Raw genomic sequence first — 22,685 nt, forward strand, 5'->3', positions numbered from 1 at the left:
CTTATACATGTACACACACACAGCCATGTTTTCTCTCTCCTACATATACACACAGACATGCCCTCTCTCATACATGCATACACACAGATGTGCTTTCTCTTTCATACATACACACAGATATTCCCTCTTTCATACACACATGCACATACATACACACACAGACATGCTCTCTCATTCACTGCTTCTCCCCTGGCAGCACAATGCCAACAGCAACAGCCTTGCCTTTCAGCCTCTGCAGCCCATGGTGCTCTTCTTTCTTCAGGCCTGCAGGGAGCTAACACTTCTCTGCCTCCTGCAGCCCATGCTGCTCCTCTTCGTACAGCTGAGCAAGGACTGGGGCCGATGTTACTGCTTCCTGAGTGGGTGGGGCCGTGCTGCTCGGCTGCTGCTGCTTGTTCCGGCCCCAGGTTGAACTGTTGCTCCTCTTCCTTCTTCTGCTGTTCCCTGATACGCGGGCCCAGTGCTGGTACTACCTCTTCTTGCAGCGAGGATGCACTCTTCTTCTTCCTGCTTCCACTGGCATTGTCATAGTCTCTCCTTCTTCCTGCCCATGCTGTAGCATTTTCTCTTCCAGGCCACGTGGATGAAAAGAAGGAAGGACCATGCTAATGCTACCCCCGACTGGTGGTGCTCTAGCGGCTGCCTAATCTGCCTAGTGCTTCCACCAGCCCTGGACCCAGACCCCTAACTTTATTGTGTAAGCCCAAAAATGCGAGATATGCAGACTTGCTCCTCATCAGGAGCAGAAGTTATGTTATGTGGCTAACAAGTTGCTGAGCACTGTGGCCTCTGGTTTTAAAATACAGAGTTATGCGTGTAATAGTTGGCTCCACCCATGCCCTGCCCTTTTTCTGCCCCCTTATTTTTTGCTTGTGCATGTGCGTATACGCGCATAAATTATGGTTGTTAAAATCTGCATTGCTCACGCATGGCCCACATACGCTTTTAAAATCGACCCCTGCAAGGGCAACTTTTATACTATCCACATAGCTGCAAAGCTCACAGGTAATTTTGCCCACAATCTTTTCACCAGTTTTCAAAGCAAAAATTAATGCATACTTTTTCTTTGAAAGCTGCCCAAGGCAAAACTTCCCAGAGATTTACATCTGCTTTTTCTGCAGATACTTTTTCTGACTAAACAAATGTGCACAGATTTCAAAATCCAAAATTATGTATTTAGTTTTCTCCCCAACCTAATCCCACCCTGGGAATGCCTCCACTATAATGTGGGTAAAGAGATCAGTGTTGGGGAACTTTTTGCATACTTTATCCAAATACAGGATGAGTCATTTTCAAACTACCCATTTACTTGAGTAAAACTCCTTTTAGCAGTGGAAATCTCTTTGAAAATTGCTCTCTAAATATTTTAATAGTGGGCAGATTTAAAATCTTACAGGTGACTTTTCAAAGGAGTTACACATATACATGTAACATACTAGTGAAATTGTTCAAAAGCCTTTTATCCATGTTAAGTGCAATTAGCATGGGTAAAAACTATTGACAATTCAATGGCATATATTATAGCAATTTTCCAAAGCCCACTTACATGGGTAAAGTGCATTTACATATGTAAATTCTGTTTTAAGCATGCAAATGCTTTTGAAAATCATGCTCCAAGTCTGACAATTGTGATCTTTTTTCCTCATCTCCTCTTTAAAGGGTTTGAAACTTTAACAGCAAAAATCGTATCCTAGAGCTTTGTGCCTCTATTCCTTCTGCTATGCCCCATCTCGAGTTCTGACAGTACTGCAGAGACAGAATGCTTTATCTAGCGTGAGTAAAGAAAGAAAGAAAAAATGTTCTGAACTTTGCAAATTTGCTACTAGCTGTCTGCACTCACCTCTCTGGCTCTGTGTTGGTAGAAGTCCCTTGCTTCTGATTCTGTCATGGTTCGTTCTTCGTTGGCCAGAATCTCGAAGCCTGCTTCTTGTATCTGCACAAAACAAAGTACAAAGATATAGTAAGAAGATTTATACACATTGGAGATAATTTTCAAAAGGATTTATGCACATAAAACTGCCTTTTACATGTGTAAATAGGTGTTACACACATAAATGAGCTTTTGAAAATTACTTTTACACATGGAACTCCTTTGAAATTTCAATAAATTTTAAAAAGTTTTTATCTGCAGAAATGCACTTTAGGGGGCGGATTTTAAAAGCCCTGCTCGCGTAAATCCGCCCGGATTTACGCGAGCAGGGCCTTGCGCGCCTATTTTCCATAGGCCTGCCGGCGCGAGGGGGGCGTGTCGGGGGCGGGGCCGATCAACGCAGCGTTTTGGGGGCGGGAGATGGTGTTTCGGGGGCGGGCCCGGGGGTGTGGTTTCAGGCCGGGGCGTGGCCGCGCCCTCCGGAACCGCCTGCTGGCGCGCGTGGATTTACGTCTCCCTCCGGGAGGCGTAAATCCAGGGATAAAGGTAGGGGGGGTTTAGATAGGGCCGGGGGGGTGGGTTAGGTAGAGGAAGGGAGGGGAAGGTGAGGGGAGGGAACGGAGACAGCTGCGCGGCTCAGCGCGCGCCGGCTGCCCAAATCGGCAGCCTTGCGCGCGCCGATCCAGGATTTTAGCGGCTACGCACGTATCTACTAAAATCCAGCGTACTTTTGTTGGCGCCTGGTGCGCCAACAAAAGTACGCGAAGGCGCACTTTTTAAAAATCTACCCCTAGGTGCATAAATGGGCTTTTGAAAATTATTACGATATATGTTACTTTTACGCAGGTAAATCCTGTTGAAAATTACCTATAGTGAACCTGATTCAAATCTTATCTGAAGTCATACATAAACTATGCATACAGACTTATTTTACTATGAATAATTATTTTCGGGTGACTAAAATGTCCTGAATCATTGCTATTTCTAAGGCTTAAGTCACATCCTATAATATTGTTCCCTTTTCTGAGTACAAAGATACCAGTGAAAATTCTAGTTGGATCTCAATGTGCCCAAATGATTGACAATGATTTTAAAACTTTCCCAAACACTAGATTTCCCGCCCGGCCCACATTCCTTCTCATTGACCTCCTCCGCACCACCCTAGCACCCTCCCTGCCCCATCTCCTCCTCTGCCCCATCCCTCACCCTCATCCCCTGCAAAGCTAAGACTCTCCCTGCCTTTTCCCCTCACCCTCTCCAGCGCCCCGCAGCTTCCCCCTACCCCGCCCTTTCACCCCCCAGCAACTTTTCCTCGAAAGTACCCCTGTTTTAAAGTACCCTTTTTTCCCCTTGCCCCACTTTCATCCCCCGCACAAGTCCCCCACCCCTTCTGCCCTTTTTCCCTCCTCGCTCCCTCCCTCCCTGCCCCCCCGCCCCTGCATTCAATTGTACAGTAGTGCACATACTTTCTTTATATTGTTTATAAGTTCATATGCTAAGTTCATAAGTGCACACGCCTCCCTAACATTGTTTATAAGTTCATTTGCATATCTAATTTTAATTTGGATAATCAAAATCCATTTCGTTCTACCAAGCTGTACTTCTGCTCATTGACTCTCTATCTTTCCACTGTCGTATATAATCTAGTTAGCCTTCTTTCATCGTTCATTGTAATTTCCTTTCACAGTTACCTGTAAACCGACATGATGTGTCCTACGAATGCCGGTATATAAAAAGCGTTAAATAAATAAATAAATAAATAGATTTCAGGTGGAGGCAGAGCAAAGTGAGGGAGAAAGGTGTTTAGGCAGATGGCAGGGTATTTCTCTCTGAGAAGAATGAATACAGACAAAAAAATATTTTTAAATTGCACTTTCAAGTTTCTCTGCCTAGAATTTTTCTTACATTCGTTATGCATTCACATTTTGCAGAAATCCAAATATGCTCAACAACAATATTCTTGTTATCTATGTGCAGTACTATTTTTGCACTAAATTTTGCACACATTAATATCAACAATACTAGATTCCTATTTCTTGGCTCTGTTACTTCCTTTCTGTGGCTTATTCCTTGACCCCCTCTATAAAATGAATTTTATTTCACTGCCAGTCTTCATGGGAAGTCACAATTCTCTAAGCATCAATAGCCTATGATACTACAAGCACAGGATTATGAGGCCAAATAAGGATGTGTAGTTGATGCAGGCTTTGAGTTCAATACTGAAAACCTTTGTGCAGCTAACTTTTCAAGTTATGGGCACAAAAAATGAAATTTCAATATTTTCCCCAGCTGACTACATTCATTTTATGCACATAAAATGTATTGAGACAAAACGAAGCATCAATGCATTTAAGCGGGGCTAAACTTTAGCTGATGCGCACACATAGGGGCAGATTTTCAAAGAGGTACACGCTTTGCATAAGCTGCCGGCACACGCAAAGCCCTGGGACGCGCGTAAGTCCCAGGGCTTTCCTGGGGGGGGGGCGTGTTGGGGGTGTGCTGTGGCCGGCGCGTCATCGAGGGAGTTCCGGGGGCAGGGCCGGGGGCATGGTTCCAGCCCAGGACGTGGCCGCGGCCTCCAGACCAGCCCCCAGACCGGAACATGGCGCACCGGCAGCCGGCCCGCGCAAGTTACGCCTGCCCGAGGCAGGCGTAACTTTTGGAATAAAGGTAGGGGGGAGAATTAGTTAGGGCTGGAGGGTGGGTTAGGTAGGGGAAGGGAGGGAAGGTGGGGGGAGGCGGAAGGAAAGTTCCCTCCGAGGCCGCTCCAATTTCGGAGTGGCCTCGGAGGGAACGGAGGCAGGCTGCACGGCTCGGCGCAGGCAGGCTGCACGGCTCGGCGCATGCAGGCTGCCGATTTTGCGCAGCCTTGCGCGCACCAACCCCGGATTTTAAAAGATACGCGCGTATCTATTAAAATCCGGCGTACTTTTGTTTGCGCCGGTCGCGCGAACAAAGGTACGCGCAGGCGTAGTTTTTAAAAATCTGTCCCATATTGAGCACTCTCTGGATAAAGTCTGGTTTAACTTTAACTTTTTAATTTAACTTTAGCCAAGAGTATTCACTGGGACACTTATGTACATACATCCTGCTGAATATCTGGGAAAAGTTGCGTGTGTAGCATTCCACATATATTTTTGCCACTCACTGGCCCTCTGGATATTGACTGATTTTCCAGAGGGCTCTGAAGGTAAACTTTTTTCTATTTTTTATTATTTGGTAATTTGAAGGAGGTACATTAGTGGTCCTGTTTCAAAATGAGCTGTGGAACATCCTATGCCACAGCCTCACAAATGCTATTTCAAAAAGAAAAGCCTCTGTAGTGAGCAGGCCCAGATTTAGGCACAGGTAATTGCATAGGGAGCCAAATACCCAGGACAAAAAGGAGTGCAACTGTGCCAGGAAGGAGCCTGTTCTAGCAATCCAATTCAAAGGGACACTACTATGGCACATACCTTCAATATATGGCTCAAATCATGGTGTAAGGAACAAAGTTTTGGAATTACTGGGGGCTGGGGCCGTGTATGGAACAACAAAAAGCTATATGTCAAAGATGGCTTACATCTCTCTGTGGCAGGAAAAAGGACCCTAAGAGATAAATTCAAATCCTATGTCATAAGGCATTTAAACTAGAAGCCGAGGGTGGCAGACAGAAATTAGAATGTCACTCCCCCAAATACAAATACAATGGAAAAGGGTGAAGTGGATAACAAAACTCAACTAAATAAGTCACAAAAGGAGTCCAAGAAAAGCAGTAACCTGAACGAGAAAAGCTAGAAAGCAAAGAGCACAAATGCTCGTAATTTGGGCAATAAAATCCCAGATCTGCAAGCCCTAATGGTGGAGGCAGACTTGGACGTTCTTGCTGTCACAGAGACGTGGTTCACGGAATCTCATGATTGGGATACGGCAATACTGGGCTATAACTTATTAAGGAAGGACAGAGAGGACAGGAAAGAGGGGGGGGGGGGGGAGGAGTGGCTCTTTATGTCAGAAACAATATCCAAGCATCTGAGCTGCAAGGAAGATGGGGCAAAGAAGAAGCACTATGGGCCGACCTAAAAAAGATGATGGGGCTTCCGTTTTTATTGGAGTGGTTTACAAGCCTCCAAATCAAATGGAAGAGCTTGACAAAGATCTAGTTGAAGACATTCAAAAGATGGGAAAGAAGGGAGAAGTGGTGATTGCTGGAGATTTTAATCTGCTGGATGTAGACTGGAGAATCCCTTCTGCAGAATCTAACAGTAGTAGAGAGATAGTGGATGCCCTGCAAGGGGCTCTGTTCAAACAAATGGTAATGGAACCCAGGAGGGAGGGAGCTATACTCGATTTAGTTCTCACTAATGGAGATAATGTCTCTAATGTCCAGATGGGTGCCCACCTCAGCACCAGTGATCATCATACGATATGGTTTCATATCATAAATAGGATACGGAGAAGTAGCACGAAGATCCGAGTTTTGCAGTTCAAAAACACAGACTTTGATGAAATAGGGAAGTACCTGGAGGAAGAACTAGAAGGCTGGGAGAACGAGAGAGATGTGGAACAACAGTGGACCAAACTAAAAGGAGCAATTACCAAGGCAACTAATCTATAGCAGATCGATACTGTAACGTGCGGTTGAAGATTTCCCGTCTGTAACGTGCTGTGAGCGCACAATTCGGACGCATAAGGCGATACAGCGATACAGTCTCCAGTTTCACGCGTCCTTAGTGCTTCTTAAAACAGACGCATAACCCTTTCCGCACCCAGCATGTATATGATATGTAAATGAATGAATTAGCTGTATAATGAAGGAATTAGCTATTCCCCTCCGATACTGTGACGCGCGCTCAGATTATCTCCTTTGTAACCCGCTATTTTGCCGCATCCTTAACATGTTAGTTTACCGCTACCCTCTACTTGGTGTTAGTGTGGTGTTCGAAAATTAAAACGGGAATAAAGTGTAAAAAATGGGGGTAAACCCAAAGGGAGTAAAGTGTAAAAAACCATGGACGACCTCCATATTAACATTGCAGCGTAAGTTGTTTATATATATGTATAAATACCTTTCACTTTCCTGTCACTTTCCGAATCCCCCAGGCGTGCGGTCATCGAGGCGGTGGCGGGAGCCGGCGGGCGGATGGGCACCCGTTCATCCAGGCTGCGGCGGCGGGAGCCGGCGAACAGGTGGCCGCGCGTTGGATCCAGGTGGCGGTGGGAGCCGGTGGGCGCGTGTTCGATCCAGGCTGCGGCCGGGTGGGCGTGCATTCATCCAGGCAGAGGGAGCTGGCGGCGAAAGTGGCCTCCGGAGGCTGCTTTCGCCGCCGGCTCCCTCTGCCTGGATGAATGCACGCCCACCCGGCCGCCTTGAGCGCCGAAATCGCACGGGCATTCATTCACTGCCGGCGGGGGCCGTGCATTCATCCAGGCAGAGGGAGCCGCCGGCTCCCTCTGCCTGGATGAATGCACGCCCACCCGGCCGCGGCCTGGATCGAACACGCGCCCACCCACCCGCCGGCTCCCACCGCCGCCTGGATCCAACGCGCGCCCACCCGATCGCCGGCTCCCGCCGCTGCCGCCGCCTGGATGAACAGGCGCCCACCTGCCCGCCGGCTCCCGCCGCCGCCTGGATCCAACGCGCGCCCACCCGCCCGCCGGCTCCCACCGTCGCCGCCGCCTGGATGAACGGGCGCCCATCCGCCCGCCGGCTCCCGCCGCCGCCTCGATGACCGCACGCCTGGGGGATTCGGAAAGTGACAGGAAAGTGACAGGTATTTATACATATATATAAACAACTTACGCTGCAATGTTAATATGGAGGTCATCCATGGTTTTTTACACTTTACTCCCTTTGGTTTTACCCCCATTTTTTACACTTTATTCCCGTTTTAATTTTCGCCCTGCGCCTTGCTTCGGGAGGGGGGGGGAACCATCCACTTCCTGGTGCCTGTCATTTCAAATGTCATTTGAAATGACAGGTACCAGCGCACCCAGGATACTGTATAGGCGCTGTATTAGCGCCTATACAGTAAAATGGGTTGCACGGGCCTAACGTTTGCCTAAGGCTTCACAGCCGCGGCATGCATTTGCATGCAATTTGAAGAGAGTATCGAGCGGTAGGTGAAGAGAACTGTGCGTGCGGGGAACGAGGGTGCGCCCGGCACTGCCGCACTGTTTCTACCGCGGCCTTAGAGTATCGATCTGTATGTTAGAAAAGTAAAGAAAAGCAAGAGAAAAATGAAACCTATCTGGTTCTCAAAGGAGCTGGCTGACAAAATAAAAGCTAAAAGAACAGCGTTCACGAAATATAAAGAATCCCAAAGAGAGGAGCACAAGGAAGAATATCTTATGGAACTGAGGGAGATGAAGAAAGCAGTCAAGAAAGCGAAAATTCAAGCGGAAGAAAGGCCTGCCAAAGAGGTAAAACAAAGGTGACAAAACATTTTTCAGATACATCAGTGAAAGGAGAAAAGTCCAAAGTGGTATACTGAAATTGAAAGGTGAAAAGGATCAATGGGTGGAGACAGATGAAGAAATGGCAGAAATATTAAACGAATACATCAGTTCGGTATTCACTAAAGAAGACCCTGGAGAAGGACCGACGCTAGTTAAAAAGAAACTGGAGGGAAGCGGAATGGATGAAACTCCGTTTATAGAAGAGAATGTATGAGAAGAGCTAGGAAAACTGAAGGTGGACAAAGCCATGGGGCCTGATGAGGTTCATCCCAGGATACTGAGGGAGCTCAGAGATGTGCTGGAAGCTCCGCTGTGTGACCTGTTCAATAGCTCCCTGGAAACGGGAGTGGTGCCGAGTGATTGGAGAAGAGTGACTGTGGTCCCGCTTCACAAGAGCGGAAGCAGAGAGGAGGCTGGAAACTACAGGCCGGTTAGCCTCACCTCGGTGGTGGAAAGGTATTGATGGACCAGAGACAGCATGGTTTCACCAAGGGAAGGTCCTGTCAGACAAATCCGATCGACTTTTTTGTTTGGGTGACTAAGGAATTGGATCGAGGAAGAGCGCTCGATGTCATCTACTTGGATTTTAGCAAAGCTTTTGATACGGTCCTGCACAGGAGGCTGGTGAATAAAATGAGAAGCTTAGGAGTGAGTGCCAAGGTGATGGCCTGGATTGCAAACTGGTTGACGGACAGAAGACAATGTGTGATGGTAAATGGAACTTACTCTGAAGAGAGAGCGGTGTTAAATGCTGTTATTATTTGTGATAATTATGGGTGGATCCTTGGGCCGTTGGCAGATGACCACACCCACGGGGGAAGATCCCGAAAGGGACCACCGGTCAGGCTCAGAGTTGGGAGACAGACACACCCTAGTTCTTTTATTAAACTGTTTTAGAGAACCACCAGAGGTGGCAGTAGTGAGCTGGAAGAGCCCGGCTGGGCTGTAGTCCCTCAGGCACTGGAACAGCGATCCCAGGATGGCTGAGCTGTAGAGAAACCGAGATAGTGAGTAGGCAGATTATGCAGAGTTCAGGAACAGAACCTCGATGGTAACACTCACACAATAGTCTCTTGCAACAGCCCAGGAGCTGGAATGAAGTAGGCCCTCGAGGAGTGAGCACCTGGTTCCAGGGAAAGCTCTGAGAGAGAGATGGTAACTCACTGGTGTTGTAGGCAGCAGTGACTTCCTGGCAGAAGTTATATTCAGTAGCAGGTCCGGGAACATGGGCCCTCGAGGAGCGAGTACTGGTTCCAGACTGCGTCCTGAAAGGCAAAAGAGAGAGCGAGGCCCCCGAGGAGCGGGTACCCCTGGTAAAGTCCAAGGAGGCAGAGTAGCAAGTTAAGCAGAGAGCGAATCCCATCCGCAGCGATACCTGGAGGCAGCTAGGTATGAAACCCTTTGCTAACTCGATTAGCTAGCAAAACAAGAGACCTTAAATATCTGGTGGTGATGACGTCATCTCAGGGGGATACCCCTGAGGTTCACGCCACAGCTGGTACTTGAGTCGGGGCCACACCACGCGCGTGCCCTTAGGCCTCAGGAGAACATGGCGGAAGGCAGCGTCTAGCCAGTACGGAGACACAGGAGGAGGTCGGCAAAATGACGCCACGGCAGCCAAACTTCCATCAACTAAAGAGGGAGTCGCCAAAGAGGTAAGGTGGGCAGAGTGGAGACGTCAGGCAGCGACGGTCGCAACAAGCGGAGTGCTGCAAGGATCGTTGTTGGGACCAGTCCTGTTCAAAATCTTTGTGAGCGATATTGCGGACTGGATAGAAGGTAAGGTTTGTCTTTTTGCGGATGACACTAAGATCTGCAACAGAGTGGACACGCCGGAAGGAGTGGAGAGAATGAGACGGGATTTAAGGAACCTGGAAGAGTGGTCGAAGATATGGCAGCTGAGATTCAATGCCAAGAAATGCAGAGTCATGCATATGGGGTGTGGAAATCCAAAAGAACTGAACTCGATGGGGGTTGAAGTGCTGATGTGCATGGAGAAGGTGAGAGACCTTGGGGTGATAGTGTCTAACAATCTGAAGTCGGCGAAACAATGTGACAAGGCGATAGCTAAAGCCAGAAGAATGCTGGGCTGCATAGAGAGAGGAATATCGAGTAAGAAAAGGGAAGTGATTATCCCCTTGTACAGGTCCTTGGTGAGGCCTCACCTGGAGTACTGTGCTCAGTTCTGGAGACCGTATCTCCGAATGGACAGAGACAGGATGGAGGCGGTCCAGAGAAGGGCGACCAAAAAGGTTGAGGGTCTTCATCGAATGACTTATGAGGAGAGATTGAAGAATCTAAATATGTATACCCTGGAGGAAAGGAGGAGCAGAGGTGATATGATACAGACTTTCAGATACTTGAAAGGTTTTAATGATCCAAAGACAATGACAAACCTTTTCCATTGGAAAAAAATCAGCAGAACCAGGGGTCATGATTTGAAGCTCCAGGGAGGAAGACTCAGAACCAATGTCAGGAAGTATTTCTTCACGGAGAGGGTAGTGGATGCCTGGAACGCCCTTCCGGAGGAAGTGGTGAAGACGAAAACTGTGAAGGATTTCAAAGGGGCATGGGATAAATACTGTGGATCCAAAAAGTCTAGAGGATGTGAATGAAGAGAAGAGGCATGGGGTTGGCTTGCGGGAATGACAGCTACTACCTGGAGATTAATAACCTTATTCAATAAACATACTCACTGTTAATGCGACTCCAACATTGCTCTATGCTTCAACGGCAAGAGGAAATGTGGAAAAAAGGATTTGCATTCACAAAAAATCAGGGGAGTAGCTTGCTTGTTGTGGCAGTAACTACCCCAAACCAAATAAGACTGATACTTCACTTTCAATGCATATCCAGCATAGCTCTCTGCTTCAACGGCAGGGGGGGAAAGAGGAAAAGAGGATTTATATTCAGGCAACAACCAACAAGGACTGAATTACATAGTCTGGGTAAACAAAGAAGCATGGGTGTAGCTTGCTTGTTACAGTGAGTACTACCTCGAATCAATTAAGCCTGATACTTCACTTGGAATACATATCCACGCAGCTCACTGCTTCAATGGCATGGGGGAATAAAGAAAAGAGGATTTATATTCAGACAACAACCAACAAGGACTGAATTGCCCAGACTGGGTAAACAAATAAGCGTAGGAGTAGCTTGCTTATTGCGGCAGTTACTACCCCTAACCAATTAAGCTAGATACTTCACTAAGATGAAGCTCCAGCACTGCTCTCTACATCAATGGTAGGGATGGAAGGTAACTAGAACCAAAAAGTTACTAATAAAGGCCAAGAGTAACAGATAAGTATGAGATAAAAAAATAAGTGTGAAAGCTTGCTGGGCAGACTGGATGGGCCGTTTGGTCTTCTTCTGCCGTCATTTCTATGTTTCTATGGAGAAGAATGGAGGTCAAGGGACTTCACCCACTCTCTAAACTCCAGGATCTCCCACTCCCAACTCTCCAGTTCTGTCTACAAGTGCCCAAATCCTAAATCCAACCCTGATAGTGAGGCCTTTTCGGGATATAAGGCCTTATTCTGCATACAGCTACTGTGTTTGTCCTGATGCCTTAAAGAGATATACCGTCAAATAAAAGCAATTTTTTGACTCTCTGGCGAGGCTGGAAGGAGGTACCATGCCTGGACAAAGATGTACCTTGGAGAAGCCAGATGTAGCTCAAGCTGGAGCAGGTGATTTTCGGCCTGTAGCAGCCACAGTTCTCCACAGTTGAACCCTTGCGTGCAGGTGGCCACCTGAGCTTACCAGGCAGGAGGGAAGAATTAAACATAGAGCAGGAACCACGCTAGACAGTTTCCCAGGGCAAACTCCACAAAGACTGTTGGATCAGAAAAGGTGTGTCAGCTACGGCTCCTTATATCCAGCCCTTAATTTCTGCTGCTGGCCCAATAGAGAGCTTCTGGAGCTTTGTCTCCTAGTCTTGATAACCCAGGGCTGTGGGTTTGATCTTCATCAGTTTTAACAGGCAACTTTCTGCTGGCACAATAAGGAGCTTTTGGAGGCATGTATTCCTTATTTTGATTTATTTAATAGCGCCCTTTACAATTCCTTATGCAATTGAGTCCCTGTAGCTTATTGCTTTGTCTCCCAGTCTTGAAAATCCGGGGCTGTGGGATTGGTCTCCACCAGTCTTAATAGACAATTTTCAACATGACATGAACTTCTTGCATTCATCATGTTTGTCTGTTCATCTTTCCATAGGTTTTCAATGAACTTGAAGAAAACTGATGTGCTCTTGATTAGCTCTCCAAAATTTGGTATTGTAGATTGTTTTACTATGAATAATGTCTATCTCCCCTTGTCTCAGGAGGTGAAACGGCTGAGAATTTTGTTGGATTCAAAGTTATCTACATACCTGGGAATTTTTGATTTCCACTCATCCTGAGATTGTTGCAGACTGGGGGGGGGGGGGGGGGGCTGAGAGGGAGATGGGGCAACAGCAGCAGCATGTGCACAAATGTTCCCTCATAGATATTCACATGTTCACACTCATACTCTTTTTCATGCACATACAAGCTCATGCACATACACACACACATTCTCATCCCTCTCATTCTTCTTCACATACACACACTTCTCTCCTTCTTCCCCATAAATATAAACTCACACATATGCCCCCCTACTTCTCTCCCTCTGCCACCTACAATGCACACTCACATGCATGAATACAAACATACACACATTCACTCACTCCTCTCCCTCTTTCACATACATATTTACTCTAACAAACACATTCGTGCCCCCCCCCCCACACACACACACACAATCTCTCTTTCATTCATACACATCCTTACTCATTCTCTCTCCTTACCACAAATCCATGTGTGGCAACAGTTGCCTCCTCCAGGCCTACCAGATCTCCTCAAGCTTCTTTCCACTGCACTGGACCAAGGAATCTCCTTCTATTTCTTTTTCCCCACAGGGGTGATTGATATCCTGCTTCTGTCACGAGGGCTAGGGTCTAGAAATACCCTCTCAGGAGCAGGGAAGGACCACAAGGCAGGAGCTGGGTTTGCCTTTTGCCTAGCCAGCCCTCTCCCCTTCAGGTTGAGCCCCTAGGTTCTGGGGACCAGCAAGACTTGGCTATTATTGGCTGAACATCATGGATGGAAGCTAGGCTGGTCTTCTGCCTAGCCATCCCCCTGCCGCTCAGATTGAGCACTTGGGTTCTGGGGGCTAGTAGGGCTTAACTGAACAGGCTGGATAAGACAGTCAAGGCAGAGCAGATACAGGCTGGATGTTGTGGCAGAGACAGACTGGAAGCAGATGTCTGGTTATAGGTACAGGCAAGGAGCCGAGGGCTGGAGATGGGAGCAGACACGGAGGTTAGGACTGGATACTAGAACAGGCAAGGAGCTATGGATTGGATACTGGAACAGGCTAGGACTGGATACTGGAACCAGCAAAGAAAAGAGCATGGAATGGGTGGGATACAAACAAAAGCTTGGGCAACGCAAAGCAGAGAAAGGATATGGGGACTTGATTAGGAAGGACACAACAAAACCAGGCAAAGACAGGACTAAACAAGGCAGACTAGGGCAGGACTTGGACAAGGCAGACAAGGGTAGGAACAGACAGGACAATGCAGAACAAAACACACTGAGGCCCGAAGGCAGCAACACAGAAGGCCCATAGGCTACTAGGAATAAGGACTGGAGGTCACTAAGTAATGAGAGGCTTGAGTAGGCTACAGACCAGGGTCTAGGGTAATAGGCCCAGAGGCCACAAGGCAATATAAGGCCTAGATAGGTAACAGAGCAGCAAGAAAAGTAACAGATGGCCTAGAGGCCACAAGGCAAGGTAAGGCCTGGATAGGCCACAAGCTAAGGAGTAAGACACAGAAAGGCCCAGATGCCATAAGGCAAGGTAAGGCCTAGATAGTCCGCAAGGCAAGGAATAAGGAAAAGTAGGCTCGGAGGCCACAAGGAATAGTACAAAGTAACAGTGGCCAGGTCAGACATCCAAGAGTGACTCCATGAAACGGCATCTAGGTTCTGGCAATTAAGGGTTAAATGGGGCTGGAGCTTGGGTGAGGTGCAGGCAGCAAGGCGGAGCTTGGGAAGGCTGGAGATGAAGCTTGCTGAGGACCTCTGGTGAAGAGGAGGCTGCACCATAGGCTGAGTCAGGTAGACAGTGGTCAACAGGCATGGACATTGTTTAAAAATACCATCTTAGAAATGTAATCCAGATGTATTCCATGTATTAAGAAAGGTGGAAGGAAGGCCAAACAATTACCCACATGGTTAAAAGGCAAGCTGAAACAGGGTATTTTAGCCAAAAATACTCCCTTCAAAAATTGGAAGATCCATCTGAAGAAAATAGGAAAAAGCATAAGCATTGTAAATTTAAATGTAAAACATTGATAAGACAGGCTAAGAAAGAATTTGAAATGAAGATAGTCATAGAGATAAAAACTTAAAATAAAAATATTTTAAAATATATCCGAAGCAGGAAACCTGTGAGGGAGACGACTGGACTGTTAGATGATCGTGGAGCTAAGCAGGCACTTAAGGAAGATAAGGCTGTTGCAGAAAGACTAAACAAATTCTTTGCTTCCGTGTTTATTAATGAAAGTGTTGTGAAGATAGCGGTTCTGGAGACAGTTGCGCTACCATGACATGTCCCAGGGCTTACTGGTAACCTGACAGAATGGTTGGGTTACACGCATATATACAAGTGCATGAGTAAAAAAAAAAGGGGGGGGGGCGGAGTTGGGGTGTGACAGGGCATTCCGGGATGGATCCAATATTTTCGCACATAAATCCATATTTTAAATCTGATGGCTGCAGCGCATAGTGCCCTGTTAGTCATGTATATTTACTTCCCTGTACTTCTGCTCTTGATGATGGGTAAGTCTGCAGAATTCTCTTATTAGGCCTAAAATGACTGGGTGAGTGGTCTGGGTAAATTGGGAGGGGGGGGGGGGGTGGTGGTGCAGGCTGAAGAACCAGAGGGGTCTGGATATTCTTGAGATGGACTGGGCAAACTGGTGGACTAATGGGTAAAACTGGGAATGCCCTTTGTGCGAACATGTTTTAAAATCTGTTTACCTGGTTCTTCAGCCTGCACTCCCCCCAATTTACCCAGACCACTCACCCAGTCATTTTAGGCCTAATGCTGATGTCCTGGGCAGAACAGCATTGGCCTTGATAGAGATCTTGCACATAGCAGGTGCCGACAATGTCTTTCCTGAGCTGGCACCAATCAGATCACAGAGAATAGAAGCTATTGGAGCAAGCAATGACCCTAATTTCTAACAGTTGGGGCAAGCTTTATTTGGATCTGATGGCAACCTGGAGGAATGCCAAGGCGCCACGTTTCTTCACTCACAAAAGAGAGCACAGAGCGGAAGGGGTCGATGACCTGGTGCTTCATTGGCCGCACAACGTTCTGATCTACTTGTTTCCTCCTTGGCCTCTGGTGGGCAAGGTTGTATAAGAATAGTGGCCCAGCCAGGAAAGGTGATTCCCATAGCTCTGGATTGGCCCTGGTCAATCTAGATCTGGTCAATCTAGCAGTGGACAGCCCCCTGCGGCTGGGCCATCTACCACATCTTCTATGGCAGGGCCCTGTATTTTCAGATCAAGCAGATCGCTTTTGTCTAGCGGCTTGGCTTTTGAAAGGAGGCAGTTAAGGAAAAAAGGATATCTGGAAGATGTTATTTCGACTCTGTTGAAGGCTCGCAAGGCATCTACTTCCTTGGCATATGTCCAGGTTTGGCGAGACTTCGAGTCTTGGTGTACGGAACAAGGGGTTGATCCTCGGAGAGCTTCAGTGGCACAGATTCTGGCCTTTTTGCAGAGAGGACTAATGAAAGGTTTGTCCTTTAGTTCCCTGAAAGTACAGGTATCAGCCCTGAGCTGTTTGAGGGGCAAAGTTTATGGAACAACTCTCGCACCATATCAGGATGTGGTACGTTTCCTCTGGGGGCTAAGCATTTGCACCCCGTAAGATGTGTCCTTCTTGGAGCCTTAATTTGGTCCTCAACAGCATGTGTGAAGCACCGTTTGAGCCTCTTAAAAGGGCCACCATAAAGGATCTGACTCTGAAGATAGTTTTCTTGGTGGCGATTTGTTCAGCCAGAAGGGTATCTGAACTTCAAGCCCTGTCATGTAGGAAACCTTTCTTGTGGATTTTGGATTCCGGGATCTCTCTAAGGATGGTTCTGTCTTTCCTGCCTGTTACGGGTTCAGACCATGCACACTGGTATCCTGTCAGGGGCTCTGACCTAGGGGGGCTAATCTCATATAAAATGGCCATACACAATTACTGGGATTATAACTAGGGGCTTTACCCAGGAGTTTATCCCCTACACAGAGAGCCACACACAAACTTGGATTCACTACGTCACGGTTCCAGGTAAGGAAGTAAGTTTATTTGAGCAATAGAAGGATAGAACAAATAAAATCAGATCATATAGAAAAAGTAATGGTAGATAATCACAAATGCTACATAGATATAAAAAGCTTACATTTCCAAAGGATCAGCCGTGCCTTCATGTCCAGGGCTCTCTCTCCCCACTCTTTCTCGCTGTCTTCCCTTATACATTACAATGCTTGTGGAACAGCCCCGTTCCCTCCCTCTGAGTTCTTATCAGTTTTCAGACACAGCTGTGGCCTTCATTTTCTCAGGCTTTAGTATAAGTTAATTGCTAGTTTTCTCATCATGGACTTAGTGTATAACTAAATAAACAGGCTCTTGCCTGTTCATAAACATTTCACAGTGTAAGACAGTAAACAGGAGTTCACTCAGAGGTTGGCCTGTGGCCTTCAAACTAGTCTGTGTCTGGGTGAAAACTCTGAATCCATACTGCATATCCTCTATATACATCCTCAGCAAAAAGTAACAAAAAATAACTCCAATACTGCCAAAGCTCATTTCAGTGTTCCACTTAAGTCAGTCCATGGAGATTCCGGCCTTTACCAATTTGGAAACTGGTACACCTCATGCAAAGAAGTTAAGACGTCTGGACGTCAGAAGGGCTTTATTGTGGTACATAGAGATCACTAACAGTTTCAGATTGTCGAATCATCTTTTGTGCTATGGAGTGGTTGAAAAAAGGGTCAAAAAGCGTCAAAGGCCATGATATTGCGTTGGTTGAAGGAGGTTATTGGTTCTGCATATATCTGTCATGGGTGACCCATCCCAGAGAGGTTAAGGGCTCATTCTACCTGTTTGCAGGTGGCCTCCTGGGCAGAGTGCCAACTAGTATCGCCATAAGAGATTTGCAGGGTAGCTACTTGGAAGTTTTTACATACCTTTGCCAGACACTACTGATTGGACATCCTGGCCTTGGACGTTGGCAATTTCAGTGAAAGTGTACTTCAAATGGGACTCTCGCAGTCCCACCCAGTTAGGGAAGCTTTGGTACATCTCAGGAGTCTGGACTGATCTTGGTACATACAGGGAAAGGAAAATTGATTCTTAACTGCTAATTTTCGTTTCTGTACTACCACAGATCAGTCCAGATTCCTACACGGTGGTGAAGAAGAGGTTTGGACAGTCTGCTCAATCTGTCTACTTTAATCATTCTGAGAAATTCTGAAGAATGGCTCAGGTTTCTCATTAGTCCTTTCACGAAGTATTCCAAATTTAATTACGAATTTCCTTTGTCTTCTGCTTGTTCCGGGGAATATAGTAGAGTTGATTTGTTAGAAGTTTTGTTAAATATTTTATGCCTGGGTACTGATTAATACTGAGGAGATGCAGGTGGCACACTGGGTTAAGAGGTGCCTACGAAACTTTCTCTGACTCCATCTGCTGGAAGGGAGGCAAAACCCAGGAGTCTGAACTGATCTGTGATACTACAGAAACAAAAATTAGCAGGTAAGAACCAATTTTCCTTTCTCATCCACTTCAGAAAAAGAAGGCTTCGTCTCTAAAATACCATATCCATCCAAGTCTAAGAGATATGAATGTTCAAGTCCCCTTTCTAGAGAAACTTCAAGAAAAAGAGGGTATGACATTCCAAGTCCAACAGGAAACACCACACAGATACTATGGCACATAGCTCATCAGCGCCATTGTACAAGAAATACTGCACCAAAACTATGGTGCAGGATTCATCTACACTCCCTTTGGTAGTCTTGGATCTTCAGTCTTCTTTCTTGCATTATGATCCTGCGAAGACAGTTCTTTGTTTAGCTGACAAATTATACCCTCTGGTTGTGGCAACAGGAAGATCATAAATGAATAGTTAGTGTACGACACGTTCTTCTGTCTTTGGTTATTCAGACAAAGAGCTCAGACATGAAGCCCAGATGTGGGGGGCACTCAAGGTACCTGGTTGTGTTTGCTTAGTTCCATTATCTCTTTTGCAGATGCAATTGGTTATTTATGACTTCGTGTGCAAAACGTGAACTGAACAGGTGCATAGACTGCTGTTTGTACAGAGGCCTTATATAATATCCGGTTTTCTTGCATTATGATACTCTGTTGGCAGACATCCTGGCTTCTGGAGGAGAGGGGCTTTGGCACAGAGGAAAAGAAAAACCTAGTTCCTTCTGCACTAGATATGCTTTGCTACAGTCCACCCAAGTTCTGGCACATAGCTGATACTGACAACATCAGTTCTGTAGATCAACAGCAAAGTTATCAGTGGTTTAGAAAAAATGTGTTCAAATCTATTAAGCCATCTATTTCCTCTTCTTGAATGACATTTTGTACTAGCTAAACCTAAAACAGCTCTAGAGAATTTAAACTTGCTCTTAAACTGCTTAAAGGTCAATGCAGTGCAAATTTCAGATACCTGGCCCAGTATCTTCAAATTATATAGTTCAGAATTCTAGAAAATCTTATTGGAGAGCCCAGGATTAGACCTCAAGGGAAATTATGGTGAAGGGAAAGAAGAGAATATATATGAAGTGATCAATCCTTCATAGTTCTATACAAAACTTGTGAAGACAGATTTGTCTCTTCCAGGCAGCCAGATTATCTGTCTCAAGGTGACCAGATACTCAGGCTTTTCCATGTTCACCCAAAGCTTTTCTCATCTGCATTTATACCAGGAGAAAAACATTAATTGAACTGTATGGTAATAAAGAGCAATGCTAGGCATAGCAACGTGTCACCTCAACTTTCATATTAAATATATTTTTTTGTTTCCCATGGGAATTTTATAGTATCAAACAAAATCCAATATTCTTCTCTGCAGTTCCTTCAATATTTGGTTAGGTACCCTGACTAGGAGGGCCTAAAATATTTATTTTATTTATTTTTTCACTTTCTATGCCACCTGCCCAATTAGAGGCTTTATCTAGCCAGGATGCTGCTAAGTTATTCCCAAGCAGATGATCTGCCTTTAAGGATTTAAGATGCAGATTGAAATTTTCCTCATACAGAGTCACTGGAGAGCTAGTGATATTGACACATAGGCATTTAATTTATTTTATTTAACCATTTAAAGAATAAACTTAATTCAGAAGGATCAGGTCCTCATAGATTAGATTAACAATTAAAATCAGGGAGGAAAATTTAAAACATGCACGCGCACCTACATTCACATGAATATTGGCATGCATAAATCTAATCTGGTATTTTATAACCTGCAAGTTTGTGATGTATGCAGGTTATAAAATTCACATAAATATATCAGGGAATCTGCACTACATGTAAAAAAAACTGTGTGAATATATTATTTTACTTACATGAACAAGTTCTGAGTTATCTGGATAAGTAGTAGCACTTATCCGGGTAAGTCTTAAAACACTACTTATCCAGCTAAGACCTAGATTTATCAAATTGCTATAAAAAAAAAAAGCAAGAATAATACTGGTGACAGAAAAAGGGTGTGGCTAGGGTAATTTTGTAGATACCACAAAGTGTGATATTTTTCCACATCGCATAGCTATTTTATTGCACGCTGCGTAGCATCATTGTATGCTGCGTTGCATAATTGTGCTGCGTGTTGTGTCATTGTGGCGCATGTTATTTTTTTCCTTGTATAAATACTGACTTCCTGCACGTGCCTCTTTGAGGGTGTGCCAGGCACTAGAGTGAGAGAAGTGCAGGTTAGTGTTAGTAGAGGAGTTTACAGGAGTTATTTGCGATTACTTAGTCAGTTGTCTTGTTTTCTGTTGTCATCTGTTTCCCTTAACCTTTGTCTTTTGTCTTTTTTGTTGGAGTGAACATTTGTTAGTCCAGTTTATTTTGTGTGGAGGAGGAGTAGAGGTGGTGAGGAAGTGTGGAGGTCGTGAGGAGGGGTGTATGTGTGTGTGGTGAGGAGGTATGTGTGTGTGTGTGTGCATTGAGGAGGTGTGTGTGTGACTGTGTGTTGAGGAGTGTATGTGTGTGTGTGTGCTGAGGAGAGGATGGAGCTTGACAGGCATGGGGAGAGAGGAAAGAAGAGGTCTGACAAGAGGAGGGAGAGGAGGTGGCAGAGGGAGTGGGTGGATGAGGGTGGGATGCCAGGGGAAGGAGGAGTAGGAGTTGGAGTAAGGACAGGGGCAGGAGTAGAAAGAGGCTGGAGGAAAGGGATAGCAAGGTGCGGGAGGGGGAAGGGGCAAGCAGGCAAGAGTGGAGGAAGGAGTAGGGCAGAATAGGGATAGACAGAGAGGGCAGAGGGAAGGGATTTGGTCGGCCAGGGTCGAGGTGGGAAAGGAAGGGAGGGGAGAGGAGAGGAGAGCGGGACAGAAAGTGAGGAAAGGGAGGCTACCTCTCCGGGAGAGGAAGTGCCACCCCCTTTCAGGCAGCCATGCAGCACCACGGCAGCGTCTCAGGGCCATAAAGTTTAGCATGCAGGAGAATAAGCTGCTCATCACAGGGGTTTTGCAGAATTACCAGATGTTGTTTGGCAACTGGGTAGCAAAGACCTCTAAGGCAGCCAAGGCCCAAATGTGGCGCAACATTGCCCAGGCCATCAGCTGGCGCAATGGAGTGCCAAGAAATGGGGAGCTGGTCGCCCATTGATACCGCGATATCAAAGCCTAGCCCAAGGCAAAAGTTGCATCCTGAACAAAGTATCAACGGGTGACTGGAGGAGGGACCCCCCTGTCCAATAGTTGTCACAGAGATGGAGCAGCGACTCATTGAAAGGCTGGGACTGGACATTTTCGAGGGCACGGATGAGTGGCTAGACACCACACGAGCTGCAGCCAGTTGCAATGAGCAACATGACCAATGTGCTAACACAAATCCTCCATAGAATGCCAGAGCAGCCAGAGTCCTCTGCTGCCAATGTGGAGTTAACACCCCATAGCAATCCCCATCAGGGGACATGCCAGAGGGGTAGGCTCCCCAAAGGCAGGCTCCCCCAAGTGGCAAGCTACGACATGGATGGGATCCATGATAAACAGAACCACCTGGCCTACAAGCCCCAAGAAGATAATTTTTAGGAGAAGCCTGGCCTGGCCTGACCACAGAGTTGCTGTGCCATCTAGATGGAAGAAGACAGCTGGGTTGGGCCTCACCACAGAGATGCTGTGCCATCTAGATGGAAGAAGACAGCTGGGTTGGGCCTCACCACAGAGCTGCTGTGCCAGCCTGCAGGACGGATGGTGTACTCTCAACCATTTTCATTCAGCACCCTAACTAAGAAGGCCTCCTCAATGCTCTGCTCGTATTCCAGCCTCTTTTAACTTCCCTCCACTTAGTGTCCACCTGCTGCCTCTTGTCATCACATCTCATCTCCTACTCAAGGCTGCTGGTATCTCATCTCAGACCCTGCAAGTGTAGGCTCCATGCTGCTGGTGTCTCATCTCAGCCTCCTCCTGGGCTTCCTGCTGCCTTCAAGCTGAACTGTTTGGTCTTGGTGCTGCTGCCTTCTTGCTGAACTTTGCTGCCTCGGCCCTTAGGCTGTTCCCTTCAGTGCACTCTTTCAACATGGACTGTCTGGGGCCCTTGTGTTTACAGCACATAGTTGTGCTGCTGTAACTTCTATCATTACAGCAGTACTGTAGTTATTGACGTGCCACTTCCTCTTGCTATGTTCTTAGTTGTAATCATGATTGAGCATTAAGGATAAGATGCTTAGCCTGTATATGTAATGATGCCATTTCAAAGTATATTTGTATAGGTGTACCCAGAATGTGAAGGTCATGAAATGTACAATAATTTGTACTATTTCTTATCTTGTCTTTGCATAATGTGATTACCTAAGACATTAACATTTTTTTTGAGCAGTGCACTACATGTGTTTGTTAATAAAGTGGTCGCTGTTTTGAAAAACTCACTTCCTCGACTTCTTTCATTGTGTGCTTTATGTGTTAACAGTTGAGATGGTTAAAGGTTTGGCATACATGAACTTGCATGCTAGAATGCACAGGCACATTCCTTCTTTGCACTTATGTAGCAGGCAACACTGTCTTGCCTAGACCATACTACACAAATATCAGGGTATGCTGGTAAGGAATACAGCCAAAGG

At 46.3% G+C, this 22,685-nt stretch overlaps 1 protein-coding gene across 1 annotated transcript in view; it reads right to left on the bottom strand.

Annotated features, from left to right (window-relative positions):
* Nucleotides 1-22,685, bottom strand: part of NME9 (NME/NM23 family member 9) — a 316,239-nt gene that overhangs the window by 168,824 nt on the left and 124,730 nt on the right. The window contains exon 9 of the mRNA XM_029606189.1: nucleotides 1,841-1,933. Coding sequence (XP_029462049.1) covers nucleotides 1,841-1,933 — 93 coding nt within the window. The remainder of the gene's footprint in view (nucleotides 1-1,840; nucleotides 1,934-22,685) is intronic.

The sequence above is a fragment of the Rhinatrema bivittatum genome, chromosome 6 (genome assembly GCF_901001135.1).
Source record: "Rhinatrema bivittatum chromosome 6, aRhiBiv1.1, whole genome shotgun sequence".
Classification (NCBI taxonomy): Eukaryota; Metazoa; Chordata; class Amphibia; order Gymnophiona; family Rhinatrematidae; genus Rhinatrema; species Rhinatrema bivittatum.